The sequence below is a fragment of the Podarcis liolepis genome (genome assembly GCF_965112155.1).
Source record: "Podarcis liolepis genome assembly, chromosome: 1".
NCBI classification, from domain to species: Eukaryota; Metazoa; Chordata; class Lepidosauria; order Squamata; family Lacertidae; genus Podarcis; species Podarcis liolepis.
The window spans coordinates 78,459,931-78,482,581 of record NC_139554.1 but is presented as its reverse complement, the minus strand read 5'-3'; the positions used below and the strand labels follow the sequence as shown (position 1 = coordinate 78,482,581).

Genomic DNA, 22,651 nt, shown 5'->3' with positions numbered 1-22,651 from the left:
TTTTATATAGCAAAAAGGGTCCTGTTCACTTACTACTCAGTGGGAAATTAAAATTAAAATTTGGAGATACTTAATCCTGCTCGTCACTTCGCAAAGTTTATCGCCTGAAAACTTTGGTGTAATTACCTGGGGATGCAGCTGCAACTAGTAAACATTTTCACTTTGCAAACATTTACAAGTTGGAGAACAATTTGATGAAGAAATCCACTGTGGCATACAAGGTGCCAATACTCATAACCAAATGAATTCCAGTTTCTTTGAAAAAAGCAAAGATGTTATGAGCATGAAAGCATTGGTTTTAAACTGCTCTCTTTCTACTGTAAATAGAACATGGGAACTACCAGTGAGCTGGAACTGACAGCATCCACTTTTGTTTTGTAGTAGGTAAGCAGCAGCATGCTTCCTGTTTTGCTACTTGATGTAGAAGATCCCTCTGATATAGCGAAATGTTTATTTGAAATGCAGGTGGGAACACTTTACATGAACACTGCATTTTGAAAATCTAAAAATAAGGGAAGAATAAAATGAAGTACCAGTATACATTTGTCTTTATTTCTGTATGCAATGTAGTATTAGGCACATAGCTTGGGACACTTTCTAAAATAAGTCATTGGCCATTGTTTAGAGTATCCTTTTGGCTTTTAAATACTGGTCAGGAAAACAAATGATGTAAAAATAAATGACTAACTTTCTATGAAAAGAAATAAAAATGGATTTGCATCTAAAAGTGCAAGAGGTGAAATACTTTAACCCTTTCACCAGACAATGTGGCAATATACATTATATTGCTTGTTTGAGAAGGCGGTTGGAATTTTATGACATAGAAAATTATAAATTACAATTAGTTTCCATAATCACTATATATATATACACAAGCCAGTTATGAAAAAAAACTGGTTTAAAACTTACAAATGAAAAACTTCACACAGATCAAAACAGTGAAAGTATAACAATTAACATGCTCAAGTGCCCAATTTTGATATTTAAAAGATATACCTTTAAAACACATGAACTGTAATTACATGAGCAGCATGGGCATTTCATTATATTTAGTTGATTTGTCAAAAGGATTACAGTGTTTTAAATATGAAGATTGTTCCAAAAATGTTTAATTTTATAATGCTCTGAATTTAAAGTACATCTTGGTGAATGGGTTAAAAAAAGGTGAATCACTTAAAATACACAACAAGCCATGTGCACTTCAAAAATATTCTAGTGTTTCACCTGTAAGGTATTGTTTCAAGCAAACAAAGACTTAACAGAACATATGGCTTTACAATAACATCAATTTGTCAACTAAATTGTAGCAATAAATACTTAAAATCTCTACCCATAGACTTACATTTTGATCTGGTTTAAACAATACAGAAAACAATTACCAATTGAAAATCTGCTGTAAAATGTTGAACACCAAAATTCTTTTAAAATCATTTTTGAAAATCTAAAACCAAAACATTTAAAGGGCATTGCAGATGAACAATTCTTTGCCAAACTGAAAGAAACATGGACTTCAGATATTTTTTAGGGTGAAATATTATGAAAACTGCTAAATACTTTGGTCACTAATTGTCAAATAGTTATGCCTCAAATACATTAGATTTGTGTATTCACTTTTTTATAAAACTATTCTTACAGCCATTTTAACTATAGTATCACTACTTTTTGTTACTAGGGTGGCAAGATCTTATTTCACAGGCCACCCATCATTTAGAACAATACAATTATAAACATACGCAAAAATTTCTTGGTATTTCTCAATGTGCAATTTTTACACTTATGAATTTCTGTACAATGTCTTAAAATCTAGAATATAAATGTTGCTGGTCCTGATCCCTTGCGAAATTAGTGCAGCATTGACTGGCTCCAAAATTACTCTAGATGAAATCCTCAAGAGACATAAATCCTTGCATATCAGTTCATATTCTTCAGCCAACAGCAGTCAATATCACATATCATACAGGGCCATTAACGGATGCTTCTGCTAGAAGAGCTTGTTGATCAGTCCTAAGAAGTTAAAAAATGTGGAACCAAATATTAACACAGTGCACCTTTATATTAATTAAAAAATGCAAAATGAGGAAACAGATAAAAGTTGTGATGCTTGGAGCCCTGCTGCCTCTTTCCCTGAGCATGTACAAAGCAGCTCTTTTTGCACACTTGCCTATCCCTCCTATGGCCATTTCGGGGCAGTGAGTACTGGCACTTTTTTTCCCCCTAGAAAAAAAAAGCACTGGGTAACACTTTGCTTTTCTAGCACCATGATCCTGAATTACTTGATTCAAGAAATACCTGTGGAATATGAGAACAGAAAAATGGGAGGAACCACTTTTGAAAGCTATTGAGAGAGCTATTTGAGAGCCGGTGTAGGAATTTAAGGAAGGTGATCACATCAGATAACTCTAAACCAGAGCTTTCCAAACTGTCACAACACGTTAGTTGCAGTGTGTAGGTATGTCATGCAAACGCTTCCTGCACTACTACTGGGGCTGGAAAGGGGTTAGTTTAACCTCTGGTTACAAAACGATGCATGTCTAAAAACTGCCACCAACATGAAAAGTTGGGAAAGCTCTGCTCTAAACTATGAAATGAAAATATTTTGGCAGTGCTCTAAGGAAGCTTTACATGAGACAAGGGTTGTATTTAACTTTAGTCCTACTCAGAGCCACTGAAGTTAATAGACCTACCTTAGGTTCATTAAGTTCAGTGGGTCTACTCTGAGAAGCACTAGCAAGGGATACAGCCCAAAGTGGGGAGCAGTAACAGAGACATCAATAGAATCATGCTTTAGGCCTGCTTATAGGCTCAGATGGTCATGTTATAAGACAAAAGGAGTTGGCTGAGGCAACTCAGTTACATTTATGTGGGCCTTACAAATATTTGAGTACGGGTGCTCACAAAACAGTGCTTCTGCTTAAATGTTTGCAAGCAGGAGAAAGGCAAGCAGGGGCATTTCCCTGCTGTGACCTGGGGCCATGCTCACCTTCATCCTTTGAGAGTGGCCAATTCCTTTTTCAAAGCCCATTAACACACCTTTTTTGGGGGGGGGAGGCACCCAATTCTTGAAGAAGCATCTCCCATCCCTGACAGGAGGAAGAAATCTCAACAGAGTCTGGAGAGTAGCACCAGCATCTGTCTCCTTCCCATCCCTCTTAGTTACAGGGCCCCAGGAAGGCAGTGGCAGAGGGCTCTTTGCAAACCTCCAGGTATGAACAGAGATACAAAATTCCCAGAAATGTTGACACCAAGGAGAAGAGAGTTTTTCCCATTAAAAAACAGAAATTTGGGGAGAACTTTTTGTCTCTCCCAGTCTTCCTGTGCCAACCAGACAAAGCACTCATTTCCATAAAAAGAACAGGAGTGGAGAAGAGACCATGATTCAGTGAATGTTAACCTGAAGTTTAATCAGCATCTTTCAAAGCTACCATTACAATCATACCTTGGGTCGAATGTGCTTCGGGATGAGCGCGTTTGAGTTGTGCTCCACGGCAACCCGGAAGTAACGGAGCGCGTTACTTCCGGGTTTCGCCGCTTGTGCATGCACAGACACTCAAAATGACGTCACGCACATGTGCAGAAGCACCGCAACATGAGACACGCGGACACGGGTTTATGTTTGCTTCTAGATGCGAACGGGGCTCTGGAACGCGTTCACATCTAGAGGTACCACTGTATCAGTTTCTGCTTCTTTGTATCTGTCATATATATCATGGACTTCTGAAACGTAGAGTACAAGTACATGACAACTTCCACCCAACACAACAGTTTTTCATCCATAAAGGTTTTTCTTCCATTGTTAAATAAAAGCTATAAGGTTCTTGGGACTGTGGTCCACATATTCTTCCTTCTCCGCTTTTAAATATATTTTTATTGCAATTTGCCTTTGGTTGAAATGGATGGTCTGAATTTTTACTGTTTAAAACACTGTAATAGTGCTTTATTATAATTGCCTTATGCTGCTTTTAGGTTTAAAATTTTAGATACAATACTAATTTTTAAAAATGCTTGTGTGATACCAAATAAGCTGCCTTTGGTTTTTTGGCAAGGCAGAATACATATCCTTAAATAAATCCTTCATTCCAATGGTAAAAGAAACCACACTGTGAAAGGAATATGGCAATAAAGAGCTACCTCTGTTCTAGACTGCTGCTAGCAGGCTGCGGAGTGACAGGATTTTCTTCTGCAGCTTCTGTGTTCTCCACCACCACGTATTTACAAGAAGCATCTTGCGAGGTAGACAATTTTCCTTCCTCACTAAAGAAACAGGTTACAGTTTTATTTGTGCCTTCAACATTTGATATCATCATGCATTAGTGGGAGGCTTAGGTAGAAAGGGTCCAGAGGTCACATGCAAGTAGAATTTTAGAAATATGATTGAAACATGGAAAACAAGCACAAGGTTGTGGATTCTGGTCACATTCATCACTGGCATCAGTTTATGTTCACTTAAAAGGGAACTGGACTGGAAAAAATGCAGGATGTAAGATTACAGAGTAGTAAAAAGAGGAATAAAGAATGTACATGGTGCCCAAAATGGAAAAAAAAAACATTCATTATCCTTTACATACCGATAGGATTTCAACACTCTGAAGCCAAAAGTGAGGGGGAGGGGGGGAAAGAACAGAAAAGGAATGTAAAAAAAGACCATTAAGAAACTCCTAGAAAAAATAGCCTTTGGATTAAGCCCTATTTATGCAGCAGCCAAAAAAGTCATGGTTCATTACGTGAGTCTTCTAAAGTGTGAGCCCAAACTTGCAGTCTGAAGTGGTACAATCTGGACTCAATATTTCTTCCCCTACCCACTTGTTTGTACTAGGCCTCAGTCTAGATTAGAAACTGTTTGTGAGCAGATACATAAGCAGTATAGAATAAATTGTTCTCAGCTTCCAAAAGAAAAGAATAGAGTACAACTTTTGGAAAAAAAGGATAAAATATATAAGTGGATATCAAATCCTTTCCCAGTCCCCACTCACTTTTTTTGGGGGGGGGGAGAAGCGTAATTCTCACGTGTGCACTCTTTATAACTTAATATATACCCATGTATCTTCAGGTATTTGTACTTTAGTACAAAATACTATAATGAAGCAGCCCTTAAATAAATAAAAGAGCAGAACACAGAACAGCAGCAAAGTGGGATGCTGACAGAATATAAATAAATAGCTTAGCTAAGCAAATCATTAATTTGCACAGCTGTACATTCAGCTATAGATTCAGATTTATGGCAAAACAAGATGGCATTCATGATTAATGCAAACATGAATATAAGAACATTCAACTGACCTTGAATGTTCCTTATCATTGTTGGATGAAGGGGATCCAGACTGGCATCGGCTCCTACAACTTACCCTTCAGGGAAGGCTTATGGAAATTAAGCAAACTTTGTCCCTTTCATACAGAGAAAGCTCAGTTTGAGACATGGTGAACCTGACAGAGTCAAATCTTTGAATTTTAAAAGAAACAGTGTAAAACTACACAGGTGGGCAGACTAAGGCCCGGGGGCCGAATCTGGCCCAATCACATTCTAAATGCGGCCTGCGGACAGTCCGGGAATCAGCGTGGTTTTACATGAGTAGAATGTGTCCTTTTATTTAAAATGCATCTCTGGGTTATTTGTGGGGCATAGGAATTCATTCATTTTTTCCTCCAAAATATAGTCCGGCCCACCACATGGTCTGAGGGACAGTGGACCGGCCCACGGCTGAAAAAGTTTGCTGACCCTTGAACTAGAACATAGAAGCCAATATGTAATGCTAAAACAGAGAAGGAAGAATGTATAAAACTGCCTTATACTGAGTCAGACCACTGGCGCATCTAGCTGAGTACTGTCTTCACTGATTGGCAACCTCTCTCCAGGGTTTTGGACAAGGGCTTTGCCAGTCTTGTGCAGAGCGGCCAGGGATTGAACTTGAGACCTTCTGCATCAAAAGCATGTGTTTTACCAATGAGCTATATCCCTTCCCCAAGAAAAGAGTCAGGACAGGACAGACATAAAGTCATCCCCAGGACTCAAACTACTCTCAAGGGGACAACCAAAGGACAAGCCCATCCTTAAGCAGCATTCATGGACAGTCCAATGTTCCTTGATGGGTGGGGTTGAAGTATGCACACAGAAGTACCAAGTGTACAGAAGAGCATGTCTTGCTGAAGAACCATCAGAAATTCCGTAAGGGAAGTCCTGTCTAGATTAAGTTTTTGAGTTCTTTGAGAATGTGTCAGTTATCATATGGATAGGGGGGATCCAATAAACTGAGCTAGTCCACATGCCACACTAAGCCACGGTTTTAGACCTTGGCTTAATTGTGACCAACTCTTCCTCCTAAAACAGGTGCCATTTGGAGCACAAACAAGCTACAGTATGGATGCAGCTCCCAAAATATCAATCTAAAGTGGATGAATAGGCGACAAAGTGATCCACAATGGGAAAGAAAATCATAATTCACATATATTTACGGGGTCTGAAGTGGCAGTGACCCAAACAGCAAAGAGATCTTGGTGCCACTAGTGGCTAACTTGATGAAAATGCTGTGGTCATATAGAACAGCTTAATCCACTCCTTGTCATCTTGGTGTCAATTTCTGTTCTTCAGGACAGCAGGAGACACTTTCCTTTTTTTCTGAGCACTTATCCCACCTGCATAAGAAAGTGAAGGCCACATCAAAGCCGCCAAGCTGCAGGGGTGGGGGAAGCCACAAAAAGGACTGAGAAGCGATGCAAGTGCACCCCCTAAGGTGGGATGTGCTGGAGGTCAAATTCCTCAAACAGCTGGAGCTATAGGCTCTCAAGCCTAAGCAACCATGTTGCTCTGTGTTGCTTCAAAAGGAAATCGTACTCACTTGAACGGTGCCAGATTAAACCCTGTGGAGGTCCCTAGGCAGTTGAAACCTTGGGGGGCCCGTCATGTGAATGTTCTAGTGGGATGACATTGAACTAGGGAAGATTGTAACTTTCTAGATCAAATCAGTATTATTTTGATCCACTGTCACAGGGCCCCTAAAAAGCATGGGGCCCTTAAGCCAGTGCCTATTCTGCCTATTTGGTAATCCTGCACTGCACTTGAACTTAGCCAAGTAAATGTTTGAAAATGTTGTCATGGTGCTAAAATTCCTGTCAGAAAATTGAATCAAATTTGAAATGTAGAGCAACACCAAAAAAAGGTGTTGTGTCTTAGAGAAGACTGGACAGTAGCAACTAGGAGGGGTCACTTCCACAAAAGGAACAATGCTTGCTTAATTTTCAGAAGCCCTGCCTCAAGAACAAATTGTAGTTAATTATTTACCTATCTCACCATTCATAAACCCATCCTATATCTGACACACATTTATATGAACACACACACCCTGCCATCAGGTTCAGCCAACTCTTCAAATAAACAATGAGCAAGAAACAGTAAATAAGCCCCCACAAAAAGCTTGGGCAAAAAGGTGCATCTTTAATCAGCACCAAATAATACACCATCATGTTCCTCAGAAGGGAGATCATACCAGATTGGACACCAACACTGAGAAAGCTCTAGCATCTGGACATCCTTCTCCAACAATAAAGGAAAATAAAGTGGCTGTGTAACAGGATGAAAGGATTTTACCCGTGAAAACCTACTAAAAGTGCAATTGCCAATATGAGCAGCTTATTTCGATAGAAGAGAATATGCTAAAGGACAAAACTGTACTGGCCAGAAGACAAACTAGCAAGGATAGCTTGGGAGACTAGTCAACCCCGTGCGGCGGGGGTTCCATTTTAAGAACAACAATTTTTGGGAAGTGTTTTAGGGTCAGCCCCATCACTCTTTATGTTCCACTAAGATGCATAACATTTGCACACAACTTTAAAATGGTGGTGGTATCCTTTTTCTAAAGCAACAAATAATTCAGATATGGAACTGGATTCTGTGACCAGGCTTTGTTAGTGATAAATTTTATTTAGTAAATGTATGCCCTTTCTTTCTTTTAAAATGCTCGCTGTGCCTTACAACATAATTAGAACATTAGGGAAAAAATAAGAAATATAAAAGCAACAGACAAATTTAAGAGACAGAAGATGCAGGATCCAGCAGCTAATATGTCAGAAGATTAGAATTTCTAAAAAATAAAACAAAACAAAAAAACCCTCCCCCCAAAAAATCTGGTCACTGAAATTCACAAAACAAAGGTATATGCTAAAAGATTACACCTGGTGGCTACAATCAAATCACACTTAAAATCTTTAATTTTGTTGTAGGAAGTTCCCTGTTTTGCCATGGATTTGTTTTTAAATGTTTTTAAAATGAAAGATGGCATGCCAGGCCAACATTAAAAAAATTAAAATGATCAAAACCCATGCTCTGAATCAAGCCATAGTGTTCTCTTAGAAGAAGAAGAAGAAGAGTTTGGATTTGATATCCCGCCTTTCACTCCCTTTAAGGAGTCTCAAAGCGGCTAACATTCTCCTTTCCCTTCCTCCCCCACAACAAACACTCTGTGAGGTGAGTGGGGCTGAGAGACTTCACAGAAGTGTGACTGGCCCAAGGTCACCCAGCAGCTGCATGTGGAGGAGCGGAGACGCGAACCCGGTTACCCAGATTACGAGACTACCGCTCTTAACCACTACACCACACTGGCTCTTACCTTTTGAAGACAGCAGTTTCAGTTTTAGCATCTACAGTAAGGCTAAGGGTCTCCTTCATACTGCCATTCATTACTGTTTCAGTCACCTTGTCTGCATTTTCTACATCATCTTCTCCATCAGAACCAGCCTCCATTGCAATGCCTCCTGCAGCTGTAAATACAAATTTGAACAGCTGAAAAGGCTTCAGGAGCTAATACTGATTTTTATTCTGGAACAATGTATTTTTTGCATTACGGTAGATAACAGTGTGTTTAATTTTCTATATTAACATCCCCACCTCCATTTTCTAGTCTATTTGGCAATTTGGATCACTTACAATAGCTAGCTAATCACATTTGAAGCCACATCAGAGGGTTTTAATACCTCTTATATATCCATCAGTCATATAATTTGGAAGACATTCAGTGGCATAGTTTCAATTTCCATTATTTTAGAAAGCAAGACATGCTTATCCTATTTACCAATTGATATGTTTGTACATCATGAAAAACCATAGTTTATTCTGATGTGCATAAGCCACAGAGCCTTTTCCCTCCACACATGTAGCTGGGATGATGATGTAATTTTTATTATTTATTTTTTTACTTCTTTCAGTTATTTGCCATTTGTCCTGTTGGCTAGCATTATAAACTGCTTAACACTAACACTGGTCTGTTTCAAACTTGGCTTGTTTAAACTAGGCATATGGCAATCAGCAGTTAATTACAACTAAAAGCTCCCAAAATTCTTTCAGCCACACAGGAGGAGCAAACACATGAACCAGAGGCTCACTGTGATTTGTGCAAGTAATGATAAACAATGGAGTATCAAATGCATATACAGCCATATGTGTGTCTGAATTATTTAAGTGCTCTTACCTTCTGGTTGCGTTGCAAGTGCTACATTTGCACTCAGAGGATCCATGGGCTCTGTGCTGGTTTCCATCTCTACGGGTGAATTACTTCTTAAGGAATCTTTTGGACTTTGAAAGAAAACGAAAGCTTTGATGAATTCCATTTTTAGTGTTTATCAAAATAAGTATGTTGGAACTATATTTTAGATTGGTGAAGCAGTCTGCCCATTCTACATCATGTGAGTAGATGCCTCAACGTTTTGTGCTGACAATTTGAGAGTTCTAGAAAACATTCATGTGCAATCAAAAAGGAATAAAAGGAAATGGAACACATATCAATGTATACGGGTTTGTGTCTACTTGAAAGCTAAATATTCATTTATAATTTCAACTCTCCCTGTTGTAATTAGGATATGAAGGGAAAGGACTGCAACGTGAGCAGAGAACCTAAATTATTTGACTTCTACATATTGCAATCACAGAAACATAGAAATAGCTGGAGAGCTGAAAAAAGCACCATGTTACAGAGGAGAAGATACTGCAGGTGGTGCTGCGACCAAAAATAAAGTAATTCTGTCTTTTTGGTGAGCGGTTGACAAAAGAAAATGTTTTCACCCCCCATATATTTGCTTTGGGGCTGCTGACTTGAGTACTCTATAGCCATTCTCAAATGTCAGAACAGAACAAGTAGAACCAGGTGAGGAGACAACATTCCTGCACTTATGTCTCCCCTTGCCCACCCCACAGTTCTCCCTATAGCTCTCCTGTCAATTCAGAGATACATATAAACATTTTGGCTTCCCGTAATAAAATTAACCTGCAGCTTTAAAAAGGCTCTCTGGGAATGAATCTTTTCAATTCAAGATCTCCTTAAAACCAAATCCCTACACTCACAGACTCAGAACTCCCTCAATTTTCAGCTTAGCTCATGAAAAGAGTATCAGCGCTTTCACTCAAAATTTAATTCCATTTGATTCACAAGACCTGAAGCAACACAGTACTTTCCTACCTTAGTGAAGATGTGAACTCTGAAAAGGAGGCCCAGCCAGTTTCTTTTGCTGGCATTGGCTCTTCTGTGCTCCAAACGTCAGACCCAACAGAATCCAGATTCGTACCATGTGTTGTTTCCATAGGAACATCAAAGTTAGCTGACCAGTTAGGTGCTGGAAAGATTGATACATTTATCATTTTTTAAAAAGCAAAAGCAAAAAAACTGCCATAGGACTAGGACTTAAAATATTAGATTAAAACAGATTTGGGAATTCCTTGGGCAACTTAAAACAATGCACACCTCATTAAGGAACATATATGATTTCAAAAGTACAATATTAGAATATTCCACTCCAAAACCGTCTGGATTTTGGATTTCTCCAATCCTAGTAACCCTCAGTCCTCCAAAATATGTTTCCTATTCCAAAGGTTTGTCTGAATGTTTCCTTTATCTCAAGGCAGAATGATCCTAAGGTTTAACTGGTTCAACAAATATTTGAGGCTTTGATTCAGACTTGCCTTGTTTCAACCCCAAAGCTTTAGTCACACATCTGTGCTCAACACTGGCATTTTAATTGCCACCGTGTGTTTGATATACTATTGCTTATGTGGTCAATTTATCCCAAAACAAAGAAGGGACGTTCTAACCACTGAGTTCTGTCTCACTTTTGAGTGTTTCTGGACAACCTGTTTTTTTATCATTCATCCTGATTTGTGTTGCAGGGAAATTAGACAATGTTGGCTGTTTAATGAGCATTCACTCTGATTTGTTTGTTGGGGGGAAGGTTAAGATGACATTGCATCGAAAGAATGTGTTATTCCCACACTTTCCATTGCATTACCCTATCACTTTTCTTACTTCGAAAAGTTTGATGTTTTGGGGAAGCAGGCTCCAATAAACTTTAATTGCACAAGCAGAGTTTACTGGTATGCGAAGGAATCTCACTTGAAAATAATGGCAGTCTGGAAGTGCCCTTGCTTAATAGAATTATGCTTGTCTGAGATTTCCACTTCCAGTATCTTAAAGTGAGCAAGAAGCAGTGGCATAAAAACTACCTACCCTCATTCAAATCTACTTCCATCTTGTCTTCTGTATTGGTGCTTGACTCAAACAAGTCCTGCTTTGTTCCATCCTCTTCTTCAGAATCTGTACTCTCCTCACTGTCTGTACTGCCTGAGCTTTTTTTTAAAAAAAACAAAACAAGAAGAACAGACACATACAGAAATATTATTTCTACCACCCAAGAGGGGTTTGGGTTTGTTTGGTTTTTTTGCCATTTTTTGCCTTGATGACACAAAAGACAACCACAGAACCTAAGCTTTCCCACTGTTAATGGCAAAATTTCCACCAAACAAAACAATCTCTAGTTGGGATGTAACACTAAGCCAGGGATCATGGCTGTTGCTGGCTAGAGGGGAGAAATGAAGCTGGATCAATCTTTGCATTCTGACAAAACATTAATTATGGTTTACTGTGACATGTGAATTAGGTCACTTGCATCACCTAATTCAGGTATCCTTGACCTTCTCAGACTCAGAACCCACTTTTAACCCAAACATGAATTCAAGGCCCTATTTCTTAATTTTTTACCATATATTTTCATGGTGGTAGTGCTCCTGTTGTGACCCACTTTGGATCAGGACACAAGCCTGACTTAACCAGCTGAAGACGTGCGATCTTATGAAGACAACAGTAGTGTAGGGATAAGAATATCATCCCAATTACTGCTGGAATGTAATACATTCATCTTTGCATTACTCTTCCTAAAAGCACCTGCCACAAGCTTACCAGTGCTGAAATAGGTAAATATATTAGCTTTTAGATTAGATTTAATTAGAGGCAAAACATATTCCCTGCCATCTTAAAGTTACCTGGATCTTCTCTGAGATTCTGGTGCAAAAGCAATATGCTTCTCTTCCCAGATATCTTCTTCATCGGAACCACCATCATCAAACTGCTGTATTCTCTCCTTACAGCACGCCTCAAACAAAGCAATATTGCCCTAAACATAACAAAAAGCAAATAAATTACAAAGACTAAATTTACCACTCATGAACACTGAATATCACATTTAGGTGGCTAGTCATGATGTATGTTATGTTTTAAAAAACAAAAGCAACAACTCTGAAGTGCTACCCAACACAATTAATATTCATATCCCAAACTGTAAAGAACAGATAGGCTTCTGGTAGAAAGTATTTTGTTCCATGTTTAAAGCAAAGTTCAGATAGCATCAGAATACTCTGCTGTTGTTCCTTAAATTTAGCATTAAAATTCTCAGAACATAATATCACCAGCTCATAGGTAGTTGACCACTTTAAACTGGTAGATTATGCCATGCTGGAGACTTCCTATGGCCTCTCCTTCCAAAGAAATGGACAACCACTGTCTCACTCAATGAGTCCCCCCCCCCCAAAAAAAAAATCGCATTGGTATCAAGGATTGATGCCAAGCTGAGTGAAAACAGCGTGGAAGACTTGCATATTGCTTCACTTCAACAGGTGCCCTCATCCTCTGGGAATGCAAGATCCCTCCCAGAGGACTCTGGGTTGATCTCATTTCCTGGGATGAGTACTTGCAAGGGAGAAGCAGCATATGTATTTTCTCTAGTCCTCACTGCAATTAGGAGATGGGGCAAGTTTTCCTCTGGAACACAAGGGAAGCCTCAAAGAACTTAAAACAGCTGACACTCCTGATCTGACTAGGAGAGTTCATAGCAGAGCCACAAAAAAGACCCAGCCTGTGGGCTGCCAGTTCACTGTCTCTGCCATAGCACATTAGCTACCTTTATTACTCTGGATGGGCATTCACTGTATCTGAAAACAATAGAACAAATGGGAAGTGACCAGAAAGTGACCAGAAAGAAGGGCTCCTAATGTTAATTAATAAAACTAAAAAGGGCCATGACTAATTCTGTCCCAAGATTAGGTCTCCAATAGTTTTACAGCATCTATCAAAGAAACCTACACAGAGCCATCCTGAGAATACCAAAGGACTTTCCATGAGTTAACCAGCCCCACTCTGGCAATGCATTCCATCACTTAACAGCTGGTGTACTTTGGATGCTGCTTCACCAACATGCCCCTAAATCTGCACCTGTTAAAACTATTTCTAGTCTCTTGTGAGGCTGAGGGACACAACTCCAGTCTTCTTGAAAGCTTATAAACAGGGTTGATAAATTCTGGCTGACCAATGAACTGACTAGTCAATGAACATGTGGTCGCTAGGATTCTGCCTCTCCCCCCCCCCCCAAGTACAAGGTTCTGTCCCCAACTTGACGCCTTTGATATGCATACTGAGGTCAGATACAACCCCATGCTCTTGCCAGAACCAAATGTGAAGCTGGGGAGCAGATGGTGGGGGACTAATTCCTAGAACTGCACCATGACTCTGCTTCCAAGGTGCTGCAAGAAGCTTGGATGCACCACACCAAAAGCAGCTCCAGGTTTCTACCTCATCTTGCAGTTGGGGAGGGGGCACAGAACATCTCTATAGTTATGCTGGGTTTCCTCTGAGCATGTTGAAAGTGCAACACAAGAGCAGGGCCAAGCCCAACTGTCTCCTTCAGCTCCAAGATTGGGTGGCAGAACACTCATCATGGTGACCAAAATTATGGACCCCTACCCATCAATGTTTCCTGATAAAGATGCTTGAATCACTGCAGTGTTAAGACAGAAAGCCACAAAAAAATCTCTTAAAATGTTCCTCTTTACAAACAATGCCACCAAAAAGGGCAGGGCCTCTCCACTCACACCTAGAGAGAATGTGAACAAATAGCATCCACTTTGAATTTTACAATAGCTGCAAGAATATACTTACACTTTCATTTGTATTGAGGGTAAAATTGATGTCTGATACGCGATCAAAAGAAACACTGTGAACAAAGTACAAATTTATACACTAAAACAGAGAATAAATGGCATTCCACACAGACCCCTGAATTATTTCAGTTCACATCATTTTATAATCTCATGAAACTGATACATTCTTTTCTACTACTAAACTTGTGAGGATTTTGACTGGTTACATCCAAAAAAGGAGCCAAGACCTCTGTCACAGGCTCACAGAGCTGAAGAAACAAACAAAAAAAGTATTGTGGAAAACAATCCTCACTACTAGTTACCTAAACTTACAGATAACCATGCTAAAACTGCCGTCAAATCAAATATTCTAATCCAGAAACAGATTAAACAATGAAAAGATTTAAGGGTGCCCACCTTCTTTAAACAAAGTAATAAAGCACCTTAATTTGTCAGTTCCAGATACTTAATTAAGCAGCACAGCGATAACTTACTGTATATTTGGCATGCAAAGGCATTCACTGTGGACTGCATCTCTCCCATTTACTCTAGACAAAGACATGTTACCATATTTTTTTCTTTATGAAACCGCCCCGCCCCCCCAGCTGTCTTCTCCTCAGTTGCATTCCACGGATAACTTGTAGCAAAATCATTTGTAAACCTAACCCCATATAAATTCAGAAGAGTAGTAATCTAGTTCAATGGTGTGCATGCATGACAGAGCATGTACAGGTGAGGAAGTGGATTGCTTCATATGCCGAACAAGAATGAAGCTTCACAGTAAGTAATCAATGTTCCCTTCTCTTGCTTGGCATGAGAGACATCCACTGTGGGTTGTGGAAGAGCCCTGTATGATGCTGGATGGGTTGGGTGGCTGTCTACTGCTTGTTAAAGACCACATGGCTGCTCAACAGATGTTGGGGGATGGGAACCTTGTTGGATAGAGCAGTATAGAGCCCAGATGCAAGGTGGAGTGGACAGATGTTTGGCTTCTCATGCTAATGGCTGTGTAGACTGATCTACCATACCAACGTACGGCCATTGTAAGTCCAAACAACACTGAACTAGACAGACCAATTGACTGACTTGGTTAAAGGCAGTTTCCTATGACAAATGGTTACTACTGGAGAGAATGTACCAGCAACCCCTCCTATTTCGTAGGGGTTCAGTACCAAGTTTTACATGTATACATGAAAACTGCATATAGTTAAACTCTTGAAGCTGCCCTGAAGCTAGCGGGTGGAAGGAGAGATAAAGAGCACCCATATACTCCCATAGCTGGTGCACCGAGTGGGCTTCCCCCAGCCAGCAAGGTCAAGAGCATAAAAGTTATTTTCATCCAAAGTCTGCTTGGGTTACCCAGCACAAAAAGAGCTTTTAAGCTAGTTCTCTGTTTTGCTTGCTGGGCAAGGCCCATTCGATGCACCGGCTCTAGAAGGCCAGTGATGTTCATGTAAAATCTCGAGAGAACATCCCATGGCCTTCCAGAACTGGCATGCTGAGCAAGCAAGGTGGAGAGCTTGAACGCACCTTTCACAAAGAAGACCTGGCATGAAAAGAACTTTTAAGCTCTCTGCCTTGCTTGGGAATTGACTTGTGCAATTTCGGCCAACTGCATATAACTGAAAACATGCAAGTCAAATGTGCGTAAGATGAAAGAATTACTGTACATGCTCCACTATTTTAGCCACAGAAAGGGTCTGATCACCACCATTAGCTACTCTGGTCTTTGTAGAGTGATATACTGAGCCCAGGGTGGCATCTGCTATGAATTCTGGTGCTTGGATTATTAATGTTATTATTAGGAACATTCTATGAGAATCAGAAAATAGGGATTCTAAACTTCTCAACAAATTCTTATTGAAAAATGAAGATGCATTTAGTAGGATCTAAAGCAGGCCTTTGAGCAGCCTTTACCTGATCTATGGAGCTCTGGCTTTGTACAGATTGCATCACCAGATGTTAAAAATGATTCTCACTGGCTTGAATTATGCTGCTCTGCCATCTGGTGGCTGACTGAAAGCAATGCACCCATTTCAGATGAGCAACATTGTTTTCTTGTCCCCCTTTAGACAGATTGTCCTTCTTTCTTTTGAGTTCGGTTTCCCCAGTGATCCAACATGGTGGGTGCTCTGGTACAATTTTTCTATTCCACTCATCTCTGCCTTTGGCAAATGGGACTGATAGAACACACAGCGGACACTCCCACACCAAACAGGGAACTAACCATTTTCCTTTACTATTTGGGAAGTAACTGGGGGGGGGGGGATTCACTGTTTCCATAAACATATATGAGAACAAAACAAATGGTGCATATGCTTGCAGCCACTCACAGGGAAGAGATCCAGCTACAGTACATAAATTAACTCACATTTTAAAACTGGGTAAGTTCTTACCTGTTCTAAACCTCCAAGGGCACACATTTAAAATATAATGAACTGACAGTACCAATCAAATCTAGTAATATTATTGGACTCAAAGGATAAGCTAAATTAATCAGGTCTATGTTCACAACCTTCACTTATGCAAAAATTACACTATATGGATTAGTACCATACAGAACCACACAGAAGTTGTGTTGGTTATGTCAATCTTCTATGAAAAGAAAACTTAATCAGAAACCTGGTACACAGTGCATTCAGAACATAGTACTCTGGATTGGGATAAAGAGGCTTCAGAGAGAGAAATCAACATTGTGAGCATTCTGGTCTATTATTTTAGTGACAGTCATAAGAAGAGTTTGCTTCAAAAATGCTAGGGATAGAGGCGTTAGACACGAGGCATAATTTAAAGGAAAAATTCCTCTTATGAGTGCACAAAATGTGTAACTGGAAAATGAACAAGCTGACTACACACAGATTATAACTAGAGAGACAGCCACTAACCATTGCAACACAAACAAATGGAAAACAAAAAGGCAGACATTAAATTTTAAAATACTCACTTGCCGATATCATCTTGGTCAGCAAACTTCTCATCGTTGAAGCCAAACTGGTCAATAAAATTGGACGTCATTTGTTGCATCTGATAATCAGAAAAGGCCTGGCAACCCCAGGACCAATGACAGTGATATAATGATTCTAATAATAGTCTAAATACTACTTGCCCATTTTGCTCCAGAAACACTTTCTCCTAAATTATTTATCTATGAACTATCGAATGTTGAAACTTGAGGGCCTTAGGGCAAGTGCTTGGTAACAGTTGCTCTTCTGTAATGATTCGGTTACTTTTTCATAAAGTAATAATTAACTTAGGCCTGAAGTTACTCTTTTAAAAACTATAGGTAAAAAGGCAACAAGAGTTTGGATACTCTTACAGAAGTAGCTTGAAGAGAAACAGTGTGACACCTCCATCAAATTATTTGAGGAAGATAAAGGGAAGTCTTTTTTGGATCCAGCAGAAGTTACATATATTTTGGAGGCAGTATCTACAAAGCAATTTCCTTACTAAGAAGGTTGCATCCACTAACATGGTTCTGGTAAATGAATTAGGTGCCTCGTGATGCCACCAAATAAGGCATTCAACAAATATTTAAGATAGCATCTTAATTTTCTGCATAGGCCACAGAAAAAAGAAAAGCTACTGCAACAGTTTGGAGCTCTTTTAAGTAAGCATGATCCAGAGTAGCTTTTCAAGCTGTCATCACTAACTGGCTAGAATAAGCTAGACTCAGATTTGATGAACTACCATGGCACAGATGAAGACAGCTTTTATGCCCATGGATGGAGAAATCCCCAAAGTACGTATCAGGAGACTGGGGGAGAAAGAGGCTAATTCTAGAATTGCAGTTAAACTAAGACTACATTTTCACAGACAGTAAAGCAGATTTTTCAAGTGCCTTCTTTGAGTACACAGCCAGAAACTAGGTGATTTTGTCGGAAAGAGAACTGTGCTAGAAAAAATAGCCTCTAAAGCACTAGTCATATATGCCTTTGGTGGTACAACTGCCAACAACCATTTCTGCAGGATCAGGGGTACACAAGACTGTGGGAACATGTGGTCTGCTTCCCCTCCCAGATAAGATTATAACCCTCTTTTAGTTCCACAGTCATGACCATAAAAGAACAGTTAACTCACGATCAGGTGATAATAGACTACAGAATATATATAATCAGTTCACTAAGACTGTTAAGAGAAATAACACAAGTATTTCCAGCTTGAGGGTGCTACACATTTGTGAAAGCAGGTAACTACACTTTTAGTTTGCCAGCTGGAACACCTAAAGGAATTAACTGCCTTAGCTCTTACAGGTCAGTTCACACGATGTTCCAAGCCAAACATGGTTTGCAGTATTAAAAACATATATTCTGAAATCTCCTTATGTCTCCTCAGAAAGTTGCAACTGACAAGAGTTGTTAGAAAATTAAAATTCTAATCAAATTAATGATACAGACCAAAATTACTTACATCCTGGAAGTTGTGACCATACATACCCCTCCCCCAAAATTCCACAGCTTTCAGGATATGCCTTCAATTTTTTCCTCATCTTAAAAATGCTAAATCTAAGTTTTAAAAGTTGCAAATTCCCGAGACAATCGTCTCACCCAAGTTCTTTTCAATTAAGGCATCAATGCAAACAATTGCAAACAGTCCAGAGTTTGACTCACTTGCTGTAAAGAGGAATCCTGCGAGAAACCAGTTTCTTTAAAATCAATTTCATCGTCACTGGATGAATGTATATGACAAGTAGTAACCTAGAGACAGAACAATTAAAGAATCAGCGTCAGAAAAAGGGTTTAAAACAATACGTCCCAGGTCTATGCATAGTTCAAAAAAATGTGTGTGTGTATGTATTAAACGAATTATTAAAAGACCAATCTGCCTGGGGTCTTAATTATAAGAAACTCTGTACTGTTCAAAATCCAAAAGTAGGGCTCTATTTTTGGCAAAGGAATTCTCTAAGACGATACAAAGTTAGTATACTTTGAAAATTAAGAGCTGCACACACTTTCAAAACAAAGATAGGATAGCAATCTCTCTTGGACATGGGTGCATATTAATGGTTCCTCGACATCCTGGAAAAAGTGACAAGTGGAATGCCTTGCCTTCCTTGGAGGTTTTAAAGCAAAGGGGTTTTTTTGGGGGGGGGGCATATGTCATGTATGATCTGGCTGAAATCCCTGCATTGCAGGGGGTTGGACTAGATGATCCTTGGTGTCCCTTCCAACTCTATACTTCTATGATTCTATGAGTTAGAAAGGTGTTGTCCTGCATTCCTGACAAATAAGGGCCAAAATTCCCATAGAAAATCTCCCAGAAACTTCATCTTATGAAACCTACTAGATCCACTGTGTTTCTTTTGTTTGTTTCTCCTAAAGAACTTGTGCAGAAAGTCTCCCATCGCTCCCTGATTTCATCTGGAAGCTCTAGAAAGTCAAGCAGAAAGCGGTTTAATAAGAAAGCTGCTGCATGTTGTCATGTAAGGCACATTAATTTTCACTCTATTTTATTATTTTAAAATACCAAAAGCATTACAAAAACATATACACTCATTCCCCAAAGTAAGGTAGAACCCACATGCTAGAAATTCTGCCTTGTTCCTTGCTGTATGCAGAAGGAAGACATGTGAGACTTAAAAGTAGAATCTGAGATTCTTCCTGGAGTGAAGATTCACTTACCCATTTCTGGTTCTGAACCAACCCTCTGCTGGCTTTTATCTCTCCCTGTAATTGGTATGTGGCCCTGATAAATTACCCAAAAGGAATGCAGCCTTTTCTAAAGAAACCTCTACTGTCTGAATCACTCTTTGTCCACTTTGTTCCCAAAGTGGGAAACATGATTTAAAATGTGTCTTAAATCAGTTAAAATTGCCTTGGCATAAAACTGATCTACCCCAAAGGGCAAATTTTCATTTTTGTATATAAACAGCCCCTATAACAGATATTACAGACAAAACTAGCAGGGGTAGAGTGAAAAATATCTAACGGGCAGAATCAACCTGTAGAATTTTAGCTTTGCTTAGATATAGATAACATGCACCGACAATCAATTCTGCAGTGATTAACTTTTAAGATGTTGTAGGAGAGGCAGGAACCAATGGGCTGACTGATAAACTCTCAGAGCAAACCCGAAGGTAAAGGCTTGGCATGTGAGAAGGGGAGATAGGGATATACATTGTCCACATTTAGAAATCAGCAATAAGATCAAGTATTTGTTTCTTTAAAAGTACATCACTTACCTTTAATAAGCTGCTGCACTAATGTACAATTTGGCCCTTTATCCGTACTGTGCACAATACAGTTAGCTATTCTTGTTAAGTGACCCATGTAGCCATATCGTCTTCCTCCTTCAGCCCTGCAAGAATTCAACAAATTTCATTATTTAAACAGGCAGTTGTTTAATCTGTTACAGACTGTTCTCTCTATAGGTTTGGAAGAGTATATAAGTAAACAAGATGGTTGTTTGGCAAAGAAGAGAAGAGAATGTGACTTGGTCAGTCCTTCACAAAAAGGCCAATCAATTGTTAGGCAGTTAAAATATTTCAAACTCTGCTCCTCAATTTGATTTCAAGAGCTGTGCAGAGTATCATATGGGACAAATGTTAGTTGTGGTGGGGGGTTGATTACTTTTACAGAATACACAACTCTATAATATAGCCATTAATTCATCAATATTTATTTAAATTCACATCTATGCCTATGCTGTGCATACAGCGATCTCCATTAAAACAATTTATGACTCTTCAGACTTAGTTCAAATATAAATTTGCTCTTATCATAAAAATATACTGAAGTTAAATTAGCAAAAGCAGACCCATATATTGCTTGTGCAAATCACATACCCACAAACAGCAGCAGTGAACACTGCAGGGATAGAAAGAGAGAGAACTTGCCTAACCTTCTCCGCTCAAGAAGCCAGTGATTTGAACATATTCCCTCTAGGCCAAAGTAGTATGCTTTGTGAACATCAATCAAGTACAGTTAATATTTTGTTTAAATTTGTCTTGAATTAAATCAAGTACTATATTACTTCCCAAATAGTATACAGCATGCATAACTACAAATGCAGGGAATGGATTTTGATTACTCACTGTTTCTTCTCATTCATTTCCCATGCTTCAAGTATTCGTTCTATTAAATGGCACTTAAGGAAAAGCTATAAAACAAAAGCTTCCTTAGTTTTTTTTGGCAATATATATTTTTGCTACATATCTTCAAATATACCATGTACATTCCCCCCAACCGATCCTTCCAGTTCACCATATTCTAAATTTGAAAAAGAGTACAAGACTGAAATGATTATTACTCTGCAGCTCTACTTCAAAATATTCTGTCACAAGTTAATAGCTGCACTGTTGCCAGCTTAAAAAAAAGCGTGATTTTCTTGCCAAAACATGACCTATTTAATCTAGCAAAAGGAACTAGTAGCTGATCTATACTTAGATCAGCAACTTTATTTCTTGAACTGCAGCTGCCATTGCTCTGGAGTACAACACTTCTGCTAAAACCAAAAACTGTTTTTGTTAGAGGAAGGTAGCAGGACAGTGGTAAGCGTAAAAGCCTTACAACAGTAATTTAACTTTTTCATCCTCCTGGTCACCTTGCTTTTATTCATCTTACCTAGTTGACTGAGTATTTCTATGTGGGGAGCCTAGCCCAATTATACCTAGAGTACTACAAATAATAAAAACAGCTTACATGTTTCAGCAAAAGGTTGTCTCCAGTGGAATCCTGATCTGAAATTGTACCATTTTCTGTGCTTTCAAATGGACTTGCGAGAATCAATGCAATACAAATTTCTACTTGAGTATGTAAAAAGTTATTCCATGTGTACTTAAAAAACATGTCCTGTAGGGAAAAAAGAAACTAGAGTCAAACATAGCCCTGTTAAAATCCAAGTCTGCATGCTTAAGTTTCCATGAATTGAACTCTACTCAAAGGATGCTCCCACTGGAAGAGAAGGACAGTAATTTTTGCTGTTTCCTCCCTTCATCCTTCCAAGATCTGGTCCAGAGCAGCACGGGTTGACCCTGCAGAATGGAGTGGAGGATGGCACTCAAGTCTCTAGAAAAAGTGGAGAAAAACACTTCTTCCCATCTGTCAGTGAGAGCCTTCGCTGAAAATGAGTCATTTTGTATACTAAGGATTGTATTCAATGTAGTACTAAGGTGAATATTCTGTTACCACAAGGGTTTCTCATCGTGCGATGAAACGTTCTCCTGCTTTCCTCCTCTCGTGCCTCCCAAATGTGTTCTAAGGTTTTCTTTAACTCTCTGAAACAGATCTGGAGGAAGCAGAAGGGGAATCCACTTGTGCTACTGCTAATCCTTGCTCAAACACAAGTTAGCTGAATGCTGCTCTGAATTGCAGCAAAGTAGTAATAGTAATAACTAAGCCTAGTTTCAGTGTTCTTTAAAAAGAAAATTCAATAAACTACTGTCCCCAATCAACATATGCACAAACCATCTTATGCCACTATCGTATTTGTGTT

The 22,651-nt window shown here is 39.1% G+C and overlaps 1 protein-coding gene across 37 annotated transcripts in view; it reads right to left on the bottom strand.

The window, feature by feature from the left end:
* Nucleotides 1-530: 530 nt before the first annotated feature.
* The window catches only part of PPP6R3 (protein phosphatase 6 regulatory subunit 3), a 55,827-nt gene continuing 33,706 nt past the window's right edge, over nucleotides 531-22,651 (bottom strand). For 10 of the 37 annotated variants that reach the window (XM_083479609.1, XM_083479612.1, XM_083479610.1 and 7 more), the window contains 15 exons: nucleotides 21,859-22,008; nucleotides 21,252-21,316; nucleotides 20,400-20,515; nucleotides 19,502-19,587; nucleotides 18,829-18,915; nucleotides 17,166-17,263; nucleotides 14,241-14,295; nucleotides 12,293-12,423; nucleotides 11,481-11,599; nucleotides 10,440-10,593; nucleotides 9,456-9,559; nucleotides 8,598-8,748; nucleotides 4,566-4,583; nucleotides 4,129-4,251; nucleotides 531-2,004 (listed from right to left, as the gene is read on the bottom strand). In XM_083479609.1, the coding sequence (XP_083335735.1) occupies nucleotides 1,953-2,004; nucleotides 4,129-4,251; nucleotides 4,566-4,583; nucleotides 8,598-8,748; nucleotides 9,456-9,559; nucleotides 10,440-10,593; nucleotides 11,481-11,599; nucleotides 12,293-12,423; nucleotides 14,241-14,295; nucleotides 17,166-17,263; nucleotides 18,829-18,915; nucleotides 19,502-19,587; nucleotides 20,400-20,515; nucleotides 21,252-21,316; nucleotides 21,859-22,008 (1,509 nt within the window). In that variant the 3' untranslated portion in view covers nucleotides 531-1,952. The remainder of the gene's footprint in view (nucleotides 2,005-4,128; nucleotides 4,252-4,565; nucleotides 4,584-8,597; nucleotides 8,749-9,455; nucleotides 9,560-10,439; nucleotides 10,594-11,480; nucleotides 11,600-12,292; nucleotides 12,424-14,240; nucleotides 14,296-17,165; nucleotides 17,264-18,828; nucleotides 18,916-19,501; nucleotides 19,588-20,399; nucleotides 20,516-21,251; nucleotides 21,317-21,858; nucleotides 22,009-22,651) is intronic. The other 27 variants (XM_083479579.1, XM_083479581.1, XM_083479588.1 and 24 more) reach the window with 5 other exon arrangements.